The 25,845-nt window shown below is 41.8% G+C and overlaps 2 protein-coding genes across 2 annotated transcripts in view; one reads left to right on the plus strand and one right to left on the minus strand.

Moving 5' to 3' along the window:
* Positions 1 to 25,845, plus strand: part of ST6GAL2 (ST6 beta-galactoside alpha-2,6-sialyltransferase 2) — a 243,964-nt gene that overhangs the window by 210,428 nt on the left and 7,691 nt on the right. The window contains exon 6 of the mRNA XM_077296601.1: positions 7,656 to 7,830. Coding sequence (XP_077152716.1) covers positions 7,656 to 7,830 — 175 coding nt within the window. The remainder of the gene's footprint in view (positions 1 to 7,655; positions 7,831 to 25,845) is intronic.
* LOC143816355 (pinopsin-like) overlaps positions 13,468 to 25,845 on the minus strand; it is a 405,676-nt gene continuing 393,298 nt past the window's right edge. The window contains exon 5 of the mRNA XM_077296602.1: positions 13,468 to 17,905. Within this exon, the coding sequence (XP_077152717.1) occupies positions 17,660 to 17,905 (246 nt within the window). The 3' untranslated portion in view covers positions 13,468 to 17,659. The remainder of the gene's footprint in view (positions 17,906 to 25,845) is intronic.

Below are 25,845 nucleotides of genomic sequence, written 5' to 3' on the forward strand. Positions count from 1 at the left end.
TATCACTAAAAATTGAAACAGTGTGCCTCAATCCACCGCATATTGCCTGTATCCATATAATATATAAAGTGAAAATGTGCTAAAGGCCAGCGGCTGGCAAAGCATGTACACAAAAAGTGCTATGTGCTCAAAGAACAGGAGAGTAATAAATATACATCTTTCAGTGTTCTATACCCAAAACAAGCAAAACATGTGCTCAAAAATCCATAAAGTGCTATGTGCTGAAGGGACATAAATAATAATGGGTATATACCTTTAAGGGTATCTGGGTCCTGTAATCGTGTACCCCGACACTCGTTTCGGAAGATTTCCTTCGTCAGGGGGTGATTACTAAGGCTCCAGAGTGTGTTTTTATACTGTGTGTCCACCTAACACTGACGCCCGAGCAATGCCGGCGCGTGCACGGTCAGGAGGACCCGGAAGTTCCAACCCACCCCCCACGTGACCGGACGTATGGGACTGAGTACCCGACGTTTCCAAGGACACGGGGACGCTGTGTGAAGGGACTCAGGATCGCAGACCGAGCATGCGCACCTGCCTGAGGCGCAGTCTAGGAGGAAAATAGGTAAGGGAGCACAGCATAACTCGTATCAGGGGGATATAATCAGATACGTATTGGATCAAAGCATGGTTCCCCGTACGCAAAGACAGGAGATAGTAAATACCCGGGGATGCTGTGTATAGAGTGGACCGTTAAACAACAACACTGTGAATACAATTAAACCATAATAACTAAATAATAACAATAGATTAATATATATTTATATAATATACGTGAGAGAACCAAAGCATCATAGCACCATAAATATTAATTATAATATATAAAAATAAAAATAATACTAAATAAATAATAAATAATGACAAAATGGTGAATATAGCATCCACAAATACCATTGTATGCTTAAAGAATCAGTTATAAATATAACAGCCATTTTTGTGAACAAAACATTATATACTTTTTTCTCTACAGTATTCGGTCCATATATCTCCACTGGGAACTTCAATCCAGAACCAAAGCTGCATACTCTCCAAGATGATCGACTCAACTGAGACACCCACACAGCAAAATACACACGGTAAATAGTATCTAAAAATATAAACAATAAAAAAATAAAAATTAAGTTAAAATACTAAAACAACATAAAAGAGCTTAAAAGGAGTGGTTTGCAGTAATCCCAATTCACAGGAAGGGAGCAAAGCTAATATTTTGATTTAGGCCCATAGGTGTTACTGTATCTAAAGTCCAGATCCATCTGGTTTCCATTTTTGCCAAAGGTATACTACTTGCCCCGCCACGTTCACTGGTTTCAATAGTATCAATACTGATGACTTTCAGCAGAGACGAATCACTATTATGATGGATTCTAAAGTGTTTGGGGATGGTCTTCAAAGTTGAAATGTCCTCCACTTCCCTTGCATTCTGTATCCCCAACACATGCTCACGGACACGAACTTTTAACTGCCTCGTGGTCATCCCCACATATATTAGGGGGCACGGGCATGTGGCGTAGTAAATTACTGCCTTTGAAGTGCATGTTATTGAGTGTCTGATTTCAAAGGTCTTAGCCCCATTAGAGCTACAAAAGTTGTGTGCCCTTACAATATTGGGGCAGGCCACGCATTTCCCGCATGATCTGCAACCCAGATTCTTTTTGGCACCGTCCAGAAAAGAGGGAGGGGCCAAACTGTGTATAGTGACTCTTTACCAGACAATCCCTAAGGTTCCTTGACCTTCTATATATTATACTGGGTTTCTCACCTATGTATTTTGATAATATTGGGTCCGCTTTAAGAATTCCCCAAGATTTACTAAGTAGGGATCTCATCATCTTGGTTTGCCCATGATATTGGGTGATGTATCTAACGAGCTGATTCGATTTGGTTGGTCTAACCCCATACAGAGCCTGATGCCTAGTGGTATTTTTCACCCGATTATAGCCTTTTTTAATCGAACGTCTACTGTACCCTCATTCCAAAAATCTATTTTATACCTTCACATCCAAATACATCAAGCGTAGCATTTTGATTTAATACTAACATAAAATCCTGTAAAGATTTAACCGAACCCTGCCAAATAAAAAATACATCGTCAATGAAGCGCACCCACAGAGGGATGCGATCCACTGACGGCGTAGGTTCAGACATAAAGAGGTCCCTCTCCCACAGCCCCAGAAAAAGATTTGCGTATGCTGGCGCAAAAGCCGCGCCCATTGCTGTGCCCTGGAGCTGCAGGTAGAGGGACCCCTTAAACATAAAAAAAATTTTTGTTAGTGAAAATTCAAGCAACTGGATAGTAAACTGTCTCATTGGTTCAGGCAAAAAGGATGACTCCAAAAAGTACTTCACAGCCTGCACCCCATCATTATACCGTCGTTTATAAAAGATACAAATGAGTTCCTAAAAAAAAGTTGATGGCCTACACATTGGTACGGACACTCTATTGGTGTCGTGTGATGTTGAAAGCCTGTACACAAATATCCAGCATAATAATGGGGTGCAGGCTGTGAAGTACTTTTTGGAGTCATCCTTTTTGCCTGAACCAATGAGACATTTTACTATCCAGTTGCTTGAATTTTCACTAACAAAATTTTTTTTTATGTTTAAGGGGTCCCTCTACCTGCAGCTCCAGGGCACAGCAATGGGCGCGGCTTTTGCGCCAGCTCACGCAAATCTTTTCCTGGGGCTGTGGGAGAGGGACCTCTTTATGTCTGAACCTACGCCGTCAGTGGATCGCATCCCTCTGTGGGTGCGCTTCATTGACGATATATTTTTTATTTGGCAGGGTTCGGTTAAATCTTTACAGGATTTTATGTTAGTATTAAATCAAAATGCTCGCAACCTACGCTTGACGTATAAATTCAATATAAATGAGATGGAATTTTTGGATGTGAAGGTATACAGAGGTGATGATTGCCTATATACCAACATATTTCGTAAAACTACGGCAGTGAACTCACTTCTACACGCGACATCCTCGCATTCACCTACAATGATTAATTCTATACCCATTGGACAGTTTTTACGGTTGTTAAGAATCTATTCGGACGATACTGAATTTGAAAAGCAGGCTTCTGAACTCAAAAATAGATTTTTGGAACGAGGGTACAGTAGACGTTCGATTAAAAAAGGTTATAATCGGGCGAAAAATACCACTAGGCATCAGGCTCTGTATGGGGTTAGACCAACCAAATCGAAGCAGCTTGTTAGATACATCACCCAATATCATGGGCAAACCGAGATGATGAGATCCCTACTTAGTAAATCTTGGGGAATTCTTAAAGCGGACCCAATATTATCAAAATACATAGGTGAGAAACCCAGTATAACATATAGAAGGTCAAGCAACCTTAGGGATTGTCTGGTAAAGAGTCACTATACACACAGTTTGGCCCCTCCCTCTTTTCTGGACAGTGCGAAAAAGAATCTGGGTTGTAGATCATGCGGGAAATGCGTGGCCTGCCCCAATATTGTAAGGGCACACAACTTTTGTAGCTCTAATGGGGCTAAGACCTTTGAAATCAGACACTCAATAACATGCACTTCAAAGGCAGTAATTTACTACGCCACATGCCCGTGCCCCCTAATATATGTGGGGATGACCACGAGGCAGTTAAAAGTTCGTGTCCGTGAGCATGTGTTGGGGATACAGAATGCACGGGAAGTGGAGGACATTTCAACTTTGAAGACCATCCCCAAACACTTTAGAATCCTTCATAATAGTGATTCATCTCTGCTGAAAGTCATCAGTATTGATACTATTGAAACCAGTGAACGTGGCGGGGCAATTAGTATACCGTTGGCAAAAATGGAAACCAGATGGGTCTGGACTTTAGATACAGTAACACCTATGGACCTAAATGAAAATATTAGCTTTGCTCCCTTCCTGTGAATTGGGATTACTGCAAACCACTCCTTTTAAGCTCTTTTATGTTGTTTTAGTATTTTAACTTAATTTTTTTATTGTTTATATTTTTAGATACTATTTACCGTGTGTATTTTGCTGTGTGGGTGTCTCAGTTGAGTCGATCATCTTGGAGAGTATGCAGCTTTGGTTCTGGATTGAAGTTCCCAGTGGAGATATATGGACCGAATACTGTAGAGAAAAAAGTATATAATGTTTTGTTCACAAAAATGGCTGTTATATTTATAACTGATTCTTTAAGCATACAATGGTATTTGTGGATGCTATATTCACCATTTTGTCATTATTTATTATTTATTTAGTATTATTTTTATTTTTATATATTATAATTAATATTTATGGTGCTATGATGCTTTGGTTCTCTCACGTATATTATATAATTATATATTAATCTATTGTTATTATTTAGTTATTATGGTTTAATTGTATTCACAGTGTTGTTGTTTAACGGTCCACTCTATACACAGCATCCCCGGGTAGTTACTATCTCCTGTCTTTGCGTACGGGGAACCATGCTTTGATCCAATACGTATCTGATTATATCCCCCTGATACGAGTTATGCTGTGCTCCCTTACCTATTTTCCTCCTAGACTGGGCCTCAGGCAGGTGTGCATACTCGGTCTGCGATCCTGAGTCCCTTCACACCGCCTCCCTGTGTCCTTGGAAACGTCAGGTACTCAGTCCCGTACGTCCGGTCACGTGGGGCGTGGGTTGGAACTTCCGGGTCCTCCTGACCGTGCACGCGCCGGCATTGCTCGGGCGTCAGTGTTAGGTGGACACACACTATAAAAACACACTCTGGAGCCTTAGTAATCACCCCCTGACGAAGGAAATCTTCCGAAACGAGTGTCGGGGTACACGATTACAGGACCCAGATACCCTTAAAGGTATATACCCATTATTATTTATGTCCCTTCAGCACATAGCACTTTATGGATTTTTGAGCACATGTTTTGCTTGTTTTGGGTATAGAACACTGAAAGATGTATATTTATTACTCTCCTGTTCTTTGAGCACATAGCACTTTTTGTGTACATGCTTTGCCAGCCGCTGGCCTTTAGCACATTTTCACTTTATATATTATATGGATACAGGCAATATGCGGTGGATTGAGGCACACTGTTTCAATTTTTAGTGATATTTTATTATTTTTATTTTACTTTGGGGACTATTTATGTGGTTACCTGGGTATTGATAATATCTTATATATTAATTCTGTATGTCCTGTTATGCGTACATATTAATTGTTTTTAGATGGTTGTCATGAATAATTTGGAATAAAGATATTTCTGTGATATAATACCTGTGTGTGGTCTCTCTGCTAAATCCATAGGGTGGTTGGTTTTCTTAATCCCATAGTTGTATGGTAAATAAAGGCACAGCCAGACTAAAGCCAATTATTAGAAATAAAACAAAACACAGTTTTCCATTTTTATTGGAACGCCTAATTCCAGCAAAGCTGTCATTCTCCTGTAATAAAAGTAAAATAAAAAAACAACAATATGTCACACCTGTCCGTCATTCTGTCCCACACCATAATCCATGTCTGGAGGATAAACAGATATCAACCTGGACAGTGCCAAGATGCGACCTTCCATGCTGAAAACTACTGGTGATTGAACTGCTGCAATCGCAGCCTCAGAGACCAGTGGTGACGCCATTGAGGTTACGTCTGGCCACTGAGGCTCCATTCCCAGCCAGGCTGAACTGCCGTGACCTCGGTGACATCCCTGCTAGCAGCGCAAGAGTTTTTCTCACGGTGATATCGGGGATTTCACAGCGGCCACCGCAGTTCAGCCCAGTTGGGAACGCAGCCTCAGTCACTGAGGCTGAGCTGGCAGCAGCTCATTCACCAGTGGTTTTCAGTCTGGACGGATGCATATTGGCACCGTCCAGGTTGAAAACTATTTATCCCCTAAACATGGATTACGGCGTGGGACAGAACGACGGGTATGGTATATTGTTGTTTTTTTATTTTTGGTTTATTACAGGAGTTCGAGGGCTTCGGTGGAATTAGGTGAGGTTGTAAGTATGGTTTAATAGAAATTATGAAAGGAGTCTGTGTCATTCTTTCAATTAAAGGACTTTTTCTGGGTGTCTGTGTTTTCTTACAATGTGACAATAGGATTAGTAATGGATAGGAGTCTTATAGACACCTCTCCATTACTAAGCTGTGGGCTTAATGTCACCGGACAATACAAAGGTGACATCAACCCTCACAACTATCATCCCAGTTGCCACCGCTACAGGGCAAGTGGGAGGAGCCGAGCAAAGCGCCAGAATTGGCGCATCTAATAGATGTGCCTTTTCTAGGCAGTTGCGGGCTGCTATTTTTAGGCTGGGGTGGCCAATATCTAAGGCCCCTTACCAGCCTGAGAATACCAGCCCCCAGCTGTCTGCTTTAGCAAGGCTGGTTGTCAAAAATGAAGGGGACCCCACACCGTTTTTTAAATTATTTATTTAAATAATTAAAAATATGGCGTGGGGACACCTCTATTCTTGATAGCCAACCTTACTGATGCTGACAGCTGAGTGTTGCAGTCCCCAGTTGTGAGTTTTGTCTGGCTGGTTATCAAAAATACAGGGGAACCCACGCCGGTTTTTTTTTTATTATTTATTTACAGCGCAGTAACGGTGGATGAATACCCCCATCCACCGCTCCTGCTCTCATTGTAACTAGCGGTAGCAGGTGTCGGATGATGGGAGCAGTAGTCCCATCAGCTGACACCAGTGACCGGAGGTAAACTTTATACCTCCGATCACAGCTGAGTGCTCACGCTGTCTTCTGACAGTGTGGGAACCGTGGTTCTCTGACCGGTGGGGATGATTTCATCGCCGATCAGAAACAGTGTTTGCCACGCTGTCATGCATGTGACAGCACAACAAACACCCGGTGTTCGGGCAGCCGAACCCAAACAATACGGAACTTTACTGTTCGCATTCGCCCATCTCTACTCCTGAGGACTGCAGTGAAGTGGCGCAGGCCTCTTTCTCCCTTTTTTCCATACACCGGGCGTCCTGGACGCCTGCAGCTTGCTTCACTAAAGACAACACTCGGCGTATAAGATGACCTCTGACTTTTGAGAAGATTTTCAGGGGCTAAAAAGTCATCTTATATGCCGGAAAATACAGTAGTCAATGATCTCTCTGTGTTTTATAAGGGTCTATTCACACTACATTTGATGCCTACACTGATTATATATTTTAGTTTGAGAGCAAAAAGAATACAACTTTATGTTTTACCATATACTAAGGCTCTGTTCACGTGTTCATTTATTGTTCCTATTTATTGCTTCCATTTAGAACAGTCAAATGCAAAATAATTGAGATCTGTGACATTCCACTTTCAAACAGAAGCAGAGGGACCCAATTGATTTTTATGAGATCCATTTGGTCTCCTTATATTGTTTAATTTTAGAAGGTTACAAAAACGGAAACCCGACTGACCACATATAAATCGGGGAGGCCCCTTTGCTCCCAATAGAAACAGGAATGCAGCGGATCTGTTTGTGTGTTTCTTTTGTCAGACAAACAAAAAAAAGATAAATGGACATGTGAACAGAACCTAACAGAGAATAGTGGGATTTTGTTATATTTACATTTGTTTTCTCTGATATTAATCTGTTTGCCAACGGGTCAGATTATATGTAAAACCAACTTTGCAATTATATTTATATTACCACAAGAGAGGTGATTCATGTTTTATTAACCTCATCTGTTTTTTGTACACAGTGGTACCATAAGCCAGACTACAATCTTTTCCCACCATATGAACAACATCGGAAGAAAAATCCGAACCAGCCCTTTTACATTCTTCACCCAAAGTTCACGTGGGAACTGTGGAAAATAATTCAAGAGAACAGCAACGAGAAGATCCAGCCCAATCCACCGTCTTCAGGATTCATCGGTAGGTTGGCTTAGCATCCTGATTTCACCATACTAACACCATTACAAGTTATGGCATCTGGAGATGAGTTTTAGGGATTTGTTCTGATATCAGTTATATATATATATGGAAGAATTTTTTTTACCTTCTCCTGGTCTACAGTGAGGTCTAATAGGTTGAGCTGGATGGACATATTTCTTCTTACAGCCTTACAAACCATGTTACTGTGATTAATTACGCCGTCTTCTGTACTTGAGTACTGGAGTAGTGCAGCTTTTAACTGTAACATCAACTACAATGCCTAATGGCCCCTATTGACAGAAAGGTAATTATACCAAACAGAATTAAAGTCTTCCACCACAAGTAAGTGCTGAATCTTTTTTGTAAGTGGGAGAGTAAACTTCGTTTGGGAATCCATTAACTCTAAGCAATGTTACTGTGCCCAAGGGTACATTAAGAATGTAATGAGTTCTGCACGACAAGGTATAGAGGTTCGTTTTACACGCTGAAAGGAACAAGAACAACAAAGCAGTAAAACTATGACTGTTTGTTTCCTTTCCAAATGTAGTTGTACTCATAGATGGCTCCCTTTGCTCAGACGTCCAGTTTTTAGACATTGCTTTTCTTTACAAAGCAGCCATACTAATGTGAAGCACTTACTGAAATCTTTATCATGGGATTTACAGTGTTTAATTCTACGTTGCTCCAAATTTATGTAAAGCTATGAGAGTCTCTGCCAAATATGGGGGAAGGATTCATTTGATGGTGCAAGTGCCATGTTTTCGATAAAAAGGCCGAAGCTGCAAATGTTAAAAAATAGGAGCAGACTTGCACTGTTTAGGGAAAAGGTAGAAGATGCAACTTTTTACAGGTAAGCTGCACATTTTATATACACCTACATGTTTGTAAAGTTACAAAGTTAGAGTTAAAGTAAAATGAGTGGTAGAGTGGAATAGTAACAGGCTATGGGGTAGCAAAGTAATGATACAATAAATGGGTCCAAAAAGAGACCTATGATGTCAGACTAGTAATAAAGTGCATATAGACCTTAATAGTCAATAGAATAGCCATGAGACAAACTAAAGATATGTTAAGTTTATAGCTTACCCATAATGTTGTATAAAACGCCCGTCCACGGTACCGCAGATGCCCTAACTCGTGTTTCGCAGATGTGCTTTATCAAGGGGAGTGTAATATATAATGTACAATGACAACCAAAGCTTTTCCACAAAAATCACACAAGGCAGTATACCAATATCCATGGGTTCCCACAATACCCCCATTTAATATTCTCATATCAATCACTCCCACGACACTGTTGCATTCAGCTTCAAGCACCTCCTCTGACAGGTAGTATCATACTGTCTCCAGCGTCCCATACTTAAATTATCTCCAAACTCCCAAGGCCAGATAGTGCACATTCAGATCTGCTCTTTTGTGCAGGGCTACTCAAAAAATTTACCACCTGGAGACCTGCTTTTCATAGTTGTTTGCTAGACCTGCATCAAGCTGGCAGGTATCCACGAACCATGCATCTTTGGCCCACAAGCCACATGTTGGGGTCCCCTGTTCTAAGGTATAAGTTTAGTATCTCATTGGTTGCTGTAGGGCTGTTGTATGTTCTCGGGGTATTTTCTACAATCAAGCTTGTATAATACCAGTTATTTGGCTTTAGTTACATAAAATTTAGGAGGCTGTAGCATCTCATGTTCTAGGTGTTGCATAGTTTGGTTGCAGAAGAAACTTATGAGAGTAGATTATATGGGGTAATTCAACTTTTATCTACATAGAACATGAGCTACATGCATCAGCTTCACAATATAGCATAACAGGAAGTCTAAAGGACCTTTTACCAGAGAGAAAGTGAAACCAAAGTACAACAAGTATATGCATTACATTCAACTAAGCATATAACAGTAACAACATCGCCATCTGCTGTCAGAAAAGTGTTAATCCTCCTGCACACAAATAAGTCTGTATCTGTTGCATATCTGCCAACACTCGGTTCACTCTACTACACATTGTACTGCCATGGGATTCTGGTAATTATACAGAACATGATATTGTGTGTGATGATGTGTGTGTTGTATATGTTCCCAAGCACTAAAAATAGTGTATTATATTCATTCAAATAGTTTTATTTAATTCACTGAATATTTCTAGGTTCACTTGTTTATGAATGCTAAAAAGCACTACAGAATTAGGGCTCATTCACACGTCTGTGCAAATCGGCTCTAGCATGGATCGCTAATGCATGGACTGGCCACAGGCCTCCTCCCCGAGTGTGACAGCTTCTTGTATTTCTATGAGGCCGTCATTCTCAGGTCGGGAGACCACCTGCCAGTCCACATACTGCAGTCTGATCTCGAACTGATTTCCACGCATGTTTGAATTACTCCTAACTGTCATGTCAAAAATGCTATAAACCTGCAAATACTGTGTTAATCTTCAGGTTAAAAGCGTTCTGAACCAGCCTGGTGACCGCACTTAGAGCAGGTTCAGAACGCTATTAACCTGCAGTTTAACCCTTGATTTGCAGGTTAATAGCATTTTTGACGTCACAGGTGCCTTTTCAAGAAATTATAGACTCAATGGAGCAATAGATATGGATGTAAATATAGTTATAGGAATGTTTGTATTTAAGTGACCATCTAACCTAGGACTAAAAAGTGACAGTACATTTCTCTTGTATAGTCACCCTACCTGATGCCCTCATTTTGCTTCTGCTGATTCTGCTCAGATCACTGCTCCTTTCCTCCTGATTCCACCGAAGCATGGGAAGCGTATTGGCCAATTCAATCCACACCTCCCTTGCATTTTCTGTTTTGTAGGATAGGGAAAGCAGCGGAGGCTTGGTTTAGACTTATCACTACACTCATGGCCTGCAATAACAATTTTGAAAGCACGAGGGATGAAACACCTATCTGTGCAAAGGAGGTCACTACGGGACCTTAGGTATCCATGGTTATGACCACTGATATAGTGACAGTTTGTTAGCTACAGTAGTTTCTAGTGGTCGTAACCATGGATACCTAAGGTCCTGCAATCCCTGCACATGAGGAAAGACATAACGAATCAGAAGAACTATACTACATTTCTAATTGGAGATATTTGCTGGTATTATTATTATTACATCTGCTACATATTTGGATAGGATCTTGGAGTTGGGAATACCCGTTTAAGTGTAACCTTTCAGCGGGTACGGAAAGTATTCAGATCCCTTTAAATTTTTCACTCTGTTTCATTGCAGCCATTTGGTAAATTCAAAAAAGTTCATTTTTTTCTCATTAATATACACTCTGCACCCCATCTTGACTTGAAAAAAAACAGAAATATAGTAATTTTTGCAAATTTATTAAAAAAGAAAAACTGAAATATCACATGGTCATAAGTATTCAGACCCATTGCTCAGTATTGAGTAGAAGAACCCTTTTGAGCTAGTAGAGCCATGAGTCTTCTTGTGAATGATGCAACAAGTTTTTCACACCTGGATTTGGGGATCCTCTGCCAATTTTCCTTGAAGATCCTCTCCAGCTCCGTCAGGTTGGATGGTGAATATTGGTGGACAGCCATTTTCAGGTCTCTCCAGAGATGCTCAGTAGGGTTTAGGTCAGTGCTCACTCCTTTGTTATTTTAGCTTTGTGCTTAGGGTCGTGGTCTTGTTGGAAGGTGAACCTTCAGCCAAGTCTGAGGTCCAGAGCACTCTGGAAGAGGTTTTCATCCAGGATTTCTCTGCACTTGGCCGCATTCATGTTTCCTTCAGTGACAACCAGTTGTCCTGTCCCTGCAGCTGAAAAACACCCTCATAGCATGATGCTGCCACCACCATGTTTCACTGTTGGGATTGTATTGGGCAGCTGATGAGCAGTGCCTGGTTTTCTCCACACATACTGCTTAGAATTATCGCCAAAAAGATCTATCTTCGTCTCATCAGACCAGAGAATCTTATTTCTCATAGTCTGGGAGTCCTTCATGTGTTTTTAGGAAACTATGTGGGCTTTCATATGTGTTGCACTGAGGAGCGGCTTCCGTCAGGCTACTCTGCCATAAACGCCTGACTGGTGGAGGGCTGCTGTGATAGTTGACTTTGTGGAACTTTCTCCCATCTCCCTACTGCATCTTTGGAGCTCAGCCACAGTGATCTTGAGGTTCTTCTTTACCACTCTCACCAAGGCTCTTCTCCCATGATTGCTCAGTTTGGCTGGACAGCCAGGTCTAGGAAGACTTCTGGTGTTCCTAAACTTCTTCCATTTAAGAACTATGGAGGCCAATGTGTTCTTAGGAACCTTGAGTACTGCAAAAATTCTGTTGTAACCTTGGCCAGATCTGTGCCTTGCCACTGTTTTGTTCAGTCAAGATGGGGTGCAGAGTGTACATTAATGAGAAAAAAAATGAACTTTTTTGAATTTACCGAATGGCTGCAATGAAAAAGTGAATAATTTAAAGGGGTCTGAATACTTTCTGTACCCACTGTACATGCTGCCCTAACCACTGGCAGCATGAAATAGTGACATCGCTTACATTTATTAAAATATATTGTGTCAAATTCCAAGAATTATGCCGCTGACAGTTTTCCTCCGGCTTCTCCTTTCCCAGCTAAGATTTGTCAATTGGTGTCTAAGTCTGCACAAACAGGGACACGTCTGCCTGCTCACAGCACATTTTTAAAATGATGTTTGCTCCGAAAAGCCTCAGCTCTTCTCATTAAGATATAATTGAGTGTAACCAGTAGTCTGTCACTATTTCATGCTGCCCTTACCACGCTGGCAGGCTCCCTTTAAGCTCTGAATCCATTAGTTTGTATTCAGGTTAGATTTCACCAATTCTAAGTGCCTGGTGAAGTGCATGCCATCGTTACCATTGAAGAGAAAGCTGCGAATTGTCTGCTCGGGCAGATGTGTACGTGTCTCCACTGATGGTGTGATACCTAAAGTTACAACAGGTCCTCCAATTTAAGAAATGTTTGGAATGATAAAACCTGTAACTAGCTAGCTGTAATTACTCCGTATTGTGGTCATCATTTTACAAATATTGTTACGAAAACGCTTTCCACGAGGATTATATTGTTAATATAATGTAGTAGTGTTTATGCATTAACTAGTTTTTTATGGCTTGAAAGAGTTTATGCGAAAATTTAAGTAAAATAATTCCTAGTATTTTCGTCCTACATGGCGGCCTTTGTGGCACAAGTCAAGGGAACTTTTTTAATGTGCAGTTGTTACAGAAGAGCCACAGTAATCTGGAATGTTCGCTATTAGTGCATAATAGTAACTGACAACCTGAGATTCACATTCAAGGGGCCACACTTGGATATGACCCCACAAAATGGGATTCATCCCCACCCAACCCCCTCTTCACTTTATTTAGAGGGTATACAGCTTATACCAGGATGATCTTGCTCTGTTCCTTAAGTGTATCCTATCACAAATAATGTAGTAAATACTAATGAGCACTAATTAATATATAGGAGACTATATACTCTAAAGAGTATATATATGAATATACATATATATATATATATATATATATATATATATATATATATATATTACACCTACACAATTCCCTTCCAGTTATTTGCATAAAATGGAAGCTCTCAGAGATTGTAGTAGAATAAAATAGTGATTTGTTACAAGAATTTTACTCCAAGGTGAATAAATCAATGTATTTTTTATTGTACAATCTCAGTATTGTGAGCACTGCTACATCTGCAGCAGAGAAAATACAGATTCTATTAAAACTGCACCAATCAGTACAATAAGTGACACCGCTGGAATCAGGCTCTCAGTCCCTATATCATGCTACTCTCAGATTACATAGCAAAAACCTGCTGACCCTTTCCCCTTAAGCCTTTATTAAAGTGTAAAAGAAGCATTTTTATCTTAAAACTATATATATTGGTGATTGAAGTGTGAGAATTAGTACAGTGATCAATGTTCTGTCATGCTATTAAATCATTCATCAACTATTCTTCTAGTAATACAAGTTTTAATGGAGAAAATATCCTTTAAGGCTAATTTCCCACAATGAGGTTTTGGTGAGTTTTTGATGCTGTGTATTTTTTCTGAGGAAGAAATGCAGCGTCTTACAGTTCCAGGAAAGTGCATGAGATTTATGGAAATCTCCTGTCACTGTACTTTTTTACGCTGCTTAAACTGACCTGTGGTGCATGTTTGCAATCCACAACATGTCAGTTTATCCTGTGGTAAATATTAATGTTACTTGCAGGTTCACTGTGTTTTATCTCTGGATTTTCACCACAGAATTGTATTAGATGCCAAAAATGTATATATGTTTTTAATGTTTCTTCTGCGGAAGCGAACTAAAAAGGCACATAATGCACACATGACTATACCAATAAAGTTTTTTGCAATCCAGTAATATTTTAATGCAGTCCTGTCATAGTAACATGAGACGTTTCGGTGCTATATGGACCTTCCTCAGTCCGACTGCTGTAAAGATAGGAATATATACAGTGGAGTGTTTAACTGTATACTATGGAGTCAGGTCTCAGCAGAAAATTGCTTTGATCAAGATGAAGATCCAACTAGCGGCAGACACCACGTTGGTGCAGGAGAAACAGACGCTACCCACTATCTCTTCATCTTGATCAAAAACTAAGTTGAGTGCCAAGTTTTATATTATTACACTTTGGGCCTGGGAACCTACTTGTGCACCTTCACAGTAGTGCTACGATATACTCTGTATCACCGTTTTTCAGGGGTTGACCTAGGACCCTTATTTCCAGTTAAGCGAAGTATTAATGTATCAGTATACATTAATATTTTGGACAGTTGTATACTTCCAACTTGTAGAAACAGTTTGGAGAGCTTGTTTTTCTTTTCCAGCATGACTCTGCCCTAGTCGACAAAGCAAGTTTCATAAAGGCATGGTTGGGTGATGTTGGCGTAAAGGAGCATGACTGGCCCACACAGAGCTGTGACCTCAAATCTTTCTAACACCTTTGTGACCAATAAGAATGGAGATTTCAATCCAGGCCCCTCGTCCAACATCAGTGTCTGACCCCACAAGTGAGAGAACTGCCAAAAGCTCCTGCAGATACCAAACTCTTGTAGAAAGTCATCCCAGAAGAGTGGAAGCTGTTTCAGCTGCATATGGGGGAGCCAGCTGCCTATTAATTTATATGGATTCAGAATGTGAAGTTATAAAAAATTCTTTAGGTGTAATGTGTAGGTTTCCCAGCACTTTTTAGCATGTAATTTATACCTCAAGCTTTGTGCGTATTAAATAAAAGAAGAAAAATACACATCTCCACGACACATAAAATTTTCATTTTTTGCTTAGGGTTTTCACATCCTAGCATTTTACAATAAATTCCATAGAAATTCACATAAATAACACAGTTCAAATTACATCTAAAAATGGAACCTTTTTTAGATCGTCATCGTGAATTTCATATCATATTCATGCCATTTACAAAACTAGTCATTACACATCACAGTCAACGAGTAAAATGCTGCAATTTTGTGCTGTAAAATTCCATAGAAGGAGAGGAAAAAATAATCGTACATGGCCTATTTGTCTACTGTGCATGAAATTAACCAAACTGCCTGTGCCATATGTTACCTGCTGATAGAGCTCCCGCTATCCTCGCTGCAGAATCGTCCTCTCTGCAGTATTTTAGAGCTATTTACAGGCTATCTCCTGCAGATCAGTAGTGCAGTAAATGAGACGATGCTACATCTTGGCTCGGATGCCATCTGTCTACAAATTGCTCTTTTACCTTCTAGTTTGTTGTTCCCGTACAGGAACTTGGAGGAAAATAATAAAAAAAGTCAATTAATATGTAAAATATCGTAAAATCACATGCAGTATTACAGTTATTATGTGAAAGCCCTTACTCTGCATACAGAGATGGGTATCCCATGTTCTTTAGGCTTAGAATGACTGATCTACAGCTAGGTAACAGTAAGGGAACCAACAGCGGACATTAGTGGGAACAGGACAACTACACTATCTCCTATGTTATCTATAAACTATTCACTATAACCAATAATCACTCAAATAGCAAAAAAATGTTTGCGCAAAAAAGCAACGGAATTAAAATATTATGCTAAAATGGTACATGAAATCTACATAATCTTTTTTATAGTAACGTGTGTGGCGAGACACAGCTTCTGTTTAGCGCTTATTCACTTTACTCTATAGTGGCCATATTTTGTGGTCAATGTTATGGTTGCAGTTCACATCTAGACTGATGGTCTGTTACAAAGCCAATTATAACAATACTGATTTGTTTTTAATTCAGAGTCTATGGTAATATTTGCCAGTCCACTGCAGAAATGTTCTGCCTTACAGCCTAAATAGATACAGGTAACCTGTGACAGAATTTTCATAAAGGGAACCTGTCAGCAGGATTGTGCACAGTAACCTATAGTCAGTGTCAGGTCAGCGCCATTATACTGATTAAAATGATACCTTAGTTGTTGAAATCCATCTTGTGGTTGTTGCTTAATCTTTATTTTATAAATGTAGATTCGTTATTAGTACAGGGTGTGTGTCACACAAAATGACTGGTCAAACGAAACACAGCACCTCTTAGAGGACATAGCCCTATTAAGAAGGTATTTTTCCACACTTGTTTCTGCATTAACAAGAAATTGTTCTTTATTCAGATATGTAAGATATGTGAGGCTGAGAAATTGAGTACACCTTCTCACCTCCTTCCTTGTTTTTCATCGGTCTCCTCCCTTTTCTTGCTCCTGAAGTAAAGGAATATGAGGAGAAGATTGATGCAAAACAAGTAGATGGGAAGGGTTCAGTGATCTGCTTGGCCATGACAAGGGTGCACTGAGCACCTCATTATCATATCTAAATAATGATTTCTGGCAAATAGAACAGTGGGTTTGGACACAAGAGTCTAGTTTTTTTAGGGCTGTGTGCCAAACAAGGAGCGGTGCCTGATTTGTACAGCCATTTTATATCAACAAACTTAACTTTAATGGAATATGTTATCAAAGTTGGGAAATAGAGCTCATAGATAAGTTGGTAGATGCCCCCCATGTTCAAATTAGCATTGTTACTAGGATTGAAAAATTGAAGTCATAAAACCGCCTTACACAACTCTCAACAGTCATCTGGGCAGTGCCGCAGCAGGGACTGGTCACTCTTCCTTGGTTGATCTCCTGTCACGTATGTGAAGTCAACTCTAGCTGTGTTGATCAAGATGTCAGTTAACATTGAGTAGGTGATGACAACAGGGAGGCCATAACTAGTTGATGCTGCAGCACCACCCAATTGACAAGAACGGCATGAACTAGAATGGAGAAGATAAACATATGTTCTGTGCATCTACAGAATGACTCCTATTTATGAGTCCTACTACATTCTAGTGGTCTTTTAATTACCAAACTTTGAAGACAGATCCCCTAACATTTGAGCCAAAAACCCTTTTTAGAAAGGTCTTAAATCATTACCCAAGATCAACACTGTTTATCATATAACATCACATTTGCTTAGATGGTTTTATGAAATCAGAAACAAATCTATATAATATACACAAGTCATTGTATCTAAACCTCACAAAGTACACCTGTCTTGCATAATAAAGTCTCATTGTCTTGATGATATGCAAATGTTTTCATTAAATGACTTGATCAATTGGTATCAATCTCTTTTATCTGCCTCAGATTCTATCAGTTATCTGTGTACATATGATATTCATAGTTGTATATACTAGACTGTACATATAACTCATGACAATATTATCCGTAATGGCTGTTGACATGATTTTAGTTCCCTCATAGCAAATCTTACATGACCTTCGTTTCTTTGGTTCATATAAAATTAACTTCATTGATAAACATCAAAAGAAATCATTAAATGGAATTCACATAACAGAATGGTCTTCATTTTCTTTTGAGGTGCGTTGGTTTAAGTCATATGTTTCTTTTTCTTGACTTGATATGAATGGATCATTCTCGGCGCTTCCGGGGATTATTGTTTCTTTAGGGGCAACGCTGCTGTTGTGTCTTTGGTTGAGCTGAATAACAGTTAGGTTTGATTGGCATAAGGATCTCCCATCAATCGGCGATGACGGATGACAGTTAAAGAGTAACAGGAAGCATTTGTAAAACTAGAAGGAGAAGAATAGAATAATGTTAACATACATAACCACATTCAGTAAATCTCTAGTGTCAGACGAGGGAACATTGAGCCCACCAAAAGCTAGATTCCGAGTGCTCACCAATCATGTATGCAAATCCAATGCATTATCATTGAAAGTTTTTTCAGACCAGGACTAATTTTCGTCAAGCACTGTATCTTACAATATTTCTGTTTATCGGTTCTATCGGTCATCATGTGATTATATGATTTGAATACTTATGGTCACATTCGAGCTAGCTTCTCTTTCTTATCTCTGAATGTGATTGCAGACGTATGAATCTCCCCAGGGCACACTGCGCTGCGAGGATTTGCCGGTTTCTGAGCCGGAAACTGCCGTGATGTATGTGATATGCATAGTCCCGGGCAGAACCCGCCTAGTGGCCTCTCTAGATACAATTGGCAAAGATTATTACAGCTAATTGGCAGGAGTGCAGGTATTAATCTGATATCAATGACCTATCCTAGAGATAGCTCATCAATGTCTTTTGCCAAGAGAACCCCTTTGTTAGGGCTAGCGGAACACACCAAATAATAAAGAGGTAGATATGAGGTGCGTTTGCAGCACGGGGTCCACCGTGCAGAGATGGTACCTGCTGCTAAGTAATGGCGGATGGACACTTGTTCACACGTGGGTTAGACTTCACCCCGTGTGAATAGTAGCGAACTCTGTTGCTTCACAGAGCCGCCAAAATACGCTGCACCCTTGGGACACAGGGTGCAGCTGCAAGACACTAGTGGGATCCCTATGAATCACCCCCAGTAATCTGGTGATTGGACTCGCTCTGACCCTCAGTGGCTTTTGAGCCCACGCCTGAGGATGCCCCGAGTCAGATGCAGAGTCCAAGCGGGAATTCCCACCCTACACTGACAGGCAGTCAGGAAAGCGCATTGATTGCGCACGGTGCTGTATAAGCAAAAGGCACTGTAACATGTGCTAGGTGTGCAGGTAGCACTGTCAGGTGCTAGATAGCTTCCACCATTCGCGAGCAGTCAACAACACTAGGAATGGGAATGATTAAGGAGCTTTCATACATCGACAGTCATTCATCTACACACACACGTTATCAAGTTTATACTAGCGCATGGCCGTGCGGTCATGCAAACCTTTTATAGAGGAAGCTCTCCTGGACCTTCCCAGTGGTCCAATAGGAGCTGCTACAGGACCTGAGCATGTGAGCCCTGACATCCAATGAGAGGTCTTCCCTTGGGCATGCGCAGTAGAGGAAAAGCAGGACTTAGTCCCAGGAATGTCTGCTCACCGCTGAACAGTGCTGGCTACAATGGCAGAGTGTCATGATCTCAATGGCAAGAGAACATAGCATAAGCATATATAGGAACTAGCTCTTGGAAGATGGGAACTGAGCTGACCATGAACTAAACCTAACACACAACTAGCAGTGGCCGGGTAGCATGCCTACGTTGATTCTAGATGCCCAGCCCAGCCGGAGGACTAAATAAAGCTAGCAGAGGAAAATCTTAGTCCTAGCTCACCTCTAGAGAAATACCCCGAAAGGAGACAGAGGCCCCCCACATGTATTGGCGGTGAGTTGAGATGAAATAACAAACGTAGTATGAAAATAGGTTTAGCAAATTTGAGGTCCACTTACTACATAGCAGAAGACAGAAAGGACACTTTCATGGTCAGCTGAAAACCCTATCAAAAAACACCATCCAGAAATTACTTTAAAACTCTGGCATTAACTCATAACACCAGAGTGGCAATTCCCGTTCACAAGAGCTTTCCAGACACAGTAACGAAACTACAGCTGTGAACTGGAACAAAATGCAAAAACAAACATGGACAAGAGTCCAACTTATCTAGTAGTTGTCTAGGAGCAGGAACAAGCACAGAGAGGCTTCTGATAACATTGTTGACCGGCAAGCAACTAACAGAGCAGCAAGGTTATATAGCGACTCCCACATCTTGATGGGAACAGGTGAACAGAGAAGATGAAGACACCAGTTCAATTCCACCAGTAGCCACCGGGGGAGCCCAGAATCCAAATTCACAACAGTACCCCCCCCTCAAGGAGGGGGCACCGAACCCTCACCAGAACCACCAGGGCGATCAGGATGGGCCCTATGAAAGGCACGAACCAGATCGGAGGCATGAACATCAGATGCATTCACCCAAGAATTATCCTCCTGGCCGTATCCCTTCCACTTGACCAGATACTGGAGTCTCCGTCTGGAAACACGAGAGTCCAAGATTTTCTCCACAACGTACTCCAACTCACCCTCAACCAACACCGGAGCAGGAGGCTCAACGGAAGGCACAACCGGTACCTCATACCTGCGCAATAATGACCGATGAAAAACGTTATGAATAGAAAAGGATGCAGGGAGGTCCAAACGTAAGGAAACAGGGTTAAGAATCTCCAATATCTTATACGGGCCGATAAACCGAGGCTTAAACTTAGGAGAAGAGACCCTCATAGGGACAAAACGAGAAGACAACCACACCAAATCCCCAACAGAAAGCCGAGGACCAACACGACGGTGGCGGTTGGCAAAAAGCTGAGTCTTCTCCTGGGACAACCTCAAATTGTCCACCACCTGCCCCCAGATCTGATGCAATCTCTCCACCACAGCATCCACTCCAGGACAATCCGAAGATTCCACCTGACCAGAGGAAAATCGAGGATGAAACCCCGAATTACAGAAAAACGGGGACACCAAAGTGGCAGAGCTGGCCCGATTATTGAGAGCGAACTCCGCCAATGGCAAAAAAGCAACCCAATCATCCTGGTCAGCAGACACAAAACACCTCAGATATGTCTCCAGGGTCTGATTAATCCGCTCGGTCTGGCCATTCGTCTGAGGATGGAAAGCGGACGAAAAAGATAAATCTATGCCCATCCTAGCACAGAATGCCCGCCAAAATCTAGACACGAATTGGGTCCCTCTGTCAGAAACGATATTCTCAGGAATACCATGCAAACGAACAACATTTTGAAAAAACAGAGGAACCAACTCGGAAGAAGAAGGTAACTTGGGCAGAGGAACCAAATGGACCATCTTAGAAAAACGGTCACACACCACCCAGATGACAGACATCTTCTGAGAAACAGGCAGATCTGAAATAAAATCCATCGAGATGTGCGTCCAAGGCCTCTTAGGAATAGGCAAGGGCAACAATAATCCACTAGCCCGAGAACAACAAGGCTTGGCCCGAGCACAAACGTCACAAGACTGCACAAAGCCTCGCACATCTCGTGACAGGGAAGGCCACCAGAAGGACCTTGCCACCAAATCCCTGGTACCAAAAATGCCAGGATGACCTGCCAACGCAGAAGAATGAACCTCAGAGATGACTCTACTGGTCCAATCATCAGGAACAAACAGTTTATCAGGTGGGCAACGATCAGGTCTCTCCGCCTGAAACTCCTGCAAGGCCCGCCGCAGGTCTGGAGAAACGGCTGACAATACCACTCCATCCTTAAGGATACCTGTGGGCTCAGAGTTACCAGGCGAGTCAGGCTCAAAACTCCTAGAAAGGGCATCCGCCTTAACATTCTTAGAACCCGGTAGGTATGACACCACAAAATTAAACCGAGAGAAAAATAATGACCAGCGCGCCTGTCTAGGATTCAGGCGCCTGGCGGTCTCAAGATAAATCAAATTTTTGTGGTCAGTCAATACCACCACCTGATGTCTGGCCCCCTCAAGCCAATGGCGCCACTCCTCAAAAGCCCACTTCATGGCCAAAAGCTCCCGATTCCCAACATCATAATTCCGCTCAGCGGGAGAAAATTTACGGGAAAAGAAGGCACAAGGCCTCATCACGGAGCAGTCAGAACTTTTCTGCGACAACACTGCCCCAGCTCCGATCTCAGAAGCGTCGACCTCAACCTGAAAAGGTAGAGCAACATCAGGCTGACGCAACACAGGGGCAGAGGAAAAACGGCGCTTAAGCTCCCGAAAGGCCTCCACAGCATCAGGGGACCAATCAGCAACATCAGCACCCTTCTTAGTCAAATCGGTCAATGGCTTAGCAATATCCGAAAAACCAGCAATAAATCGACGATAAAAGTTAGCAAAGCCCAAAAATTTCTGAAGACTCTTAAGAGAAGAGGGCTACGTCCAATCACAAATAGCTTGAACCTTGACAGGATCCATTTCAATGGAAGAGGGGGAAAAAATATATCCCAAAAAGGAAATCCTCTGTACCCCAAAAACACACTTAGAACCCTTCACACACAAAGAATTAGACCGCAAAACCTGAAAAACCCTCCTGACTTGCTGGACATGAGAGTCCCAGTCATCCGAAAAAATCAGAATATCATCCAGATACACAATCATAAATTTATCCAAATAATCGCGAAAAATATCATGCATAAAGGACTGGAAAACTGACGGAGCATTAGAAAGACCAAAAGGCATCACTAAATACTCAAAGTGGCCCTCGGGCGTATTAAATGCGGTTTTCCACTCATCCCCCTGCCTGATTCGCACCAAATTATACGCCCCACGAAGGTCAATCTTAGAGAACCACTTGGCCCCCTTTATGCGAGCAAACAAATCAGTCAGCAACGGCAATGGGTATTGATATTTAACAGTGATTTTATTCAAAAGCCGATAATCAATACATGGTCTCAAAGAGCCGTCTTTTTTTGACACAAAGAAAAAACCGGCTCCTAAGGGAGATGACGATGGACGAATATGTCCCTTTTCCAAGGACTCCTTTATATATTCTCGCATAGCAGCATGTTCAGGCACAGACAGATTAAATAACCGACCCTTTGGGTATTTACTACCCGGGATTAAATCTATGGCACAATCGCACTCTCGGTGCGGAGGTAACGAACCAAGCTTGGATTCTTCAAAGACGTCACGATAGTCAGACAGGAACTCAGGAATTTCAGAGGGAATGGATGATGAAATGGAAACCACAGGTACATCCCCATGAGCCCCCTTACAACCCCAACTCAACACAGACATAGCTCTCCAGTCGAGGACTGGGTTGTGAGATTGCAGCCAAGGCAATCCTAGCACCAAATCATCATGTAGATTATACAGCACCAGAAAGCGAATAATCTCCTGGTGATCCGGATTAATACGCATAGTTACTTGTGTCCAGTATTGTGGTTTATTATTAGCCAATGGGGTGGAGTCAATCCCCTTCAGAGGAATAGGAGTCTCCAAAGGCTCTAAATCATACCCACAGCGTTTGGCAAAGGACCAATCCATAAGACTCAAAGCGGCGCCAGAGTCGACATAGGCGTCCGTGGTAATAGATGACAAAGAGCAAATCAGGGTCACAGATAGAATAAATTTAGACGGTAAGGTGCAAATGGAAACAGATTTACCAAGCTTTTTAGTGCGCTTAGAGCATGCTGATATAACATGAGTAGAATCACCACAATAGAAACACAACCCATTTTTCCGTCTAAAATTCTGCCGCTCGCTTCGGGACAGAATTCTGTCACACTGCATACTCTCTGGCGACTTCTCAGTGGACACCGCCAGATGGTGCACTGGTTTGCGCTCCCGCAAACGCCTATCGATCTGAATAGCCATTGTCATGGACTCATTCAGACCCGCAGGCACAGGGAACCCCACCATAACATCCTTAATGGCATCAGAGAGACCCTCTCTGAAAGTCGCCGCCAGGGCGCACTCATTCCACTGAGTAAGCACAGACCATTTACGGAATCTTTGGCAGTAAATTTCCGCTTCATCTTGCCCCTGAGATAGGGACATCAAAGTTTTTTCTGCCTGAAGCTCCAAATGAGGTTCGTCATAAAGCAACCCCAAGGCCAGAAAAAACGCATCCACATTGAGCAACGCAGGATCTCCTGGTGTCAATGAAAAAGCCCAGTCTTGAGGGTCGCCCCGGAGCAAGGAAATCACAATCCTGACCTGCTGTGCAGGGTCTCCGGCAGAGCGAGATTTCAGAGACAAAAATAATTTGCAATTATTTCGAAAATTCTGAAACCCGGATCTATTCCCCGAGAAAAATTCCGGCAAAGGAATTCTCGGCTCAGATACAGGTGCATGACAAACAAAATCTTGCAAATTTTGTACCTTCGTGGCGAGAATATTCAAACCTGCAGTTACACTCTGAAGATCCATTACAAACAGGTGGACACAGAGCCATTCAAGGGTTAAGAGGAGGTAAGAAGCAGCTAGACAGCAATTAAGGGCTAGGCAGCAAAACTCTGAGGGGAAAAAAAAAAAAAATTTCCCTTCAACACTTCTTTTTCTCCTGCTTCAGCCCAAACAATTAACACTTTGCGGGCCGGTCAAACTGTCATGATCTCAATGGCAAGAGAACATAGCATAAGCATATATAGGAACTAGCTCTTGGAAGATGGGAACTGAGCTGACCATGAACTAAACCTAACACACAACTAGCAGTGGCCGGGTAGCATGCCTACGTTGATTCTAGATGCCCAGCCCAGCCGGAGGACTAAATAAAGCTAGCAGAGGAAAATCTTAGTCCTAGCTCACCTCTAGAGAAATACCCCGAAAGGAGACAGAGGCCCCCCACATGTATTGGCGGTGAGTTGAGATGAAATAACAAACGTAGTATGAAAATAGGTTTAGCAAATTTGAGGTCCACTTACTACATAGCAGAAGACAGAAAGGACACTTTCATGGTCAGCTGAAAACCCTATCAAAAAACACCATCCAGAAATTACTTTAAAACTCTGGCATTAACTCATAACACCAGAGTGGCAATTCCCGTTCACAAGAGCTTTCCAGACACAGTAACGAAACTACAGCTGTGAACTGGAACAAAATGCAAAAACAAACATGGACAAGAGTCCAACTTATCTAGTAGTTGTCTAGGAGCAGGAACAAGCACAGAGAGGCTTCTGATAACATTGTTGACCGGCAAGCAACTAACAGAGCAGCAAGGTTATATAGCGACTCCCACATCTTGATGGGAACAGGTGAACAGAGAAGATGAAGACACCAGTTCAATTCCACCAGTAGCCACCGGGGGAGCCCAGAATCCAAATTCACAACAGCAGAGCCTAGAAGGGCAGCAGTAACCAAGCGCACAGTATCTGCCTGAGCCAGACGCTGGGACCGACGTCTCTGCTGAGCAGGCTCCACTGTGGCTGGAGAAGAATGGGAGACTGCAGCAGAGGTGGTTCGAGATTCCCCCTGTGCAGCGGTGGGAACTTGACACCTAACACTCCTTTAAAGAAAGTTGTGTGTACTGTACCCAAAATTAGAACCAATAAAAAAACAGGGGGAATAAAGGCAAAGTGGACATAATTTCACACGAAACCTCAAAGATGGGGAATAAATGCAATTAATTGTTTCCTATAACCCTCAACAAGTTTCTTACACCTCTGAAATGAAATTTTGGGCCACTCTTCTTTTGGAAACTTCTCCAGGTCTCACATATTTGAAGGGTGCCTTCTCCCAACAGCAATTTTAAGCTCTCACCACAGGTGTTCAATGGGATTTAAATCCAGACTTATTGCAGATGACTTCAGAACTCTCCAGGGCTTTGTTTCCATCCATTTCTGGGTGCTTCATGCTTAGTGTGGCACACACAGACACACAATGCAAAGATTGAGTTAACTTCAGCCTTTTTTATCTGGTTTCAGGTGTGATTTTCATGTTGCCCACACCTGTTACTTGCCACAGGTGAGTTTGAACAAGCATCACATGCTTGAAACAAAGTTGTTTACCCACAATTTTGGAAAGGTGCCAACAATTTTGTCCGGCCCATTTTTGGGGTTGTGTAAAATTATGTCTAGTTTGTCCTTTTTTCTCTGTTTTTGTGTTGTTCCAATACACAAAAAAGAAATTAGACATCGGATTGCAGATATCAGTTTATAATTTTCTTCAACTTTCTATGACCTACATGCCCATATGGACGCTATGGAAGTTTGAACCTATTGATAGATTCCCTTAAGCGTGGGGTTACTTTCAATACATGTTTTC

The sequence above is a fragment of the Ranitomeya variabilis genome, chromosome 3 (assembly GCF_051348905.1).
Source record: "Ranitomeya variabilis isolate aRanVar5 chromosome 3, aRanVar5.hap1, whole genome shotgun sequence".
Classification (NCBI taxonomy): domain Eukaryota; kingdom Metazoa; phylum Chordata; class Amphibia; order Anura; family Dendrobatidae; genus Ranitomeya; species Ranitomeya variabilis.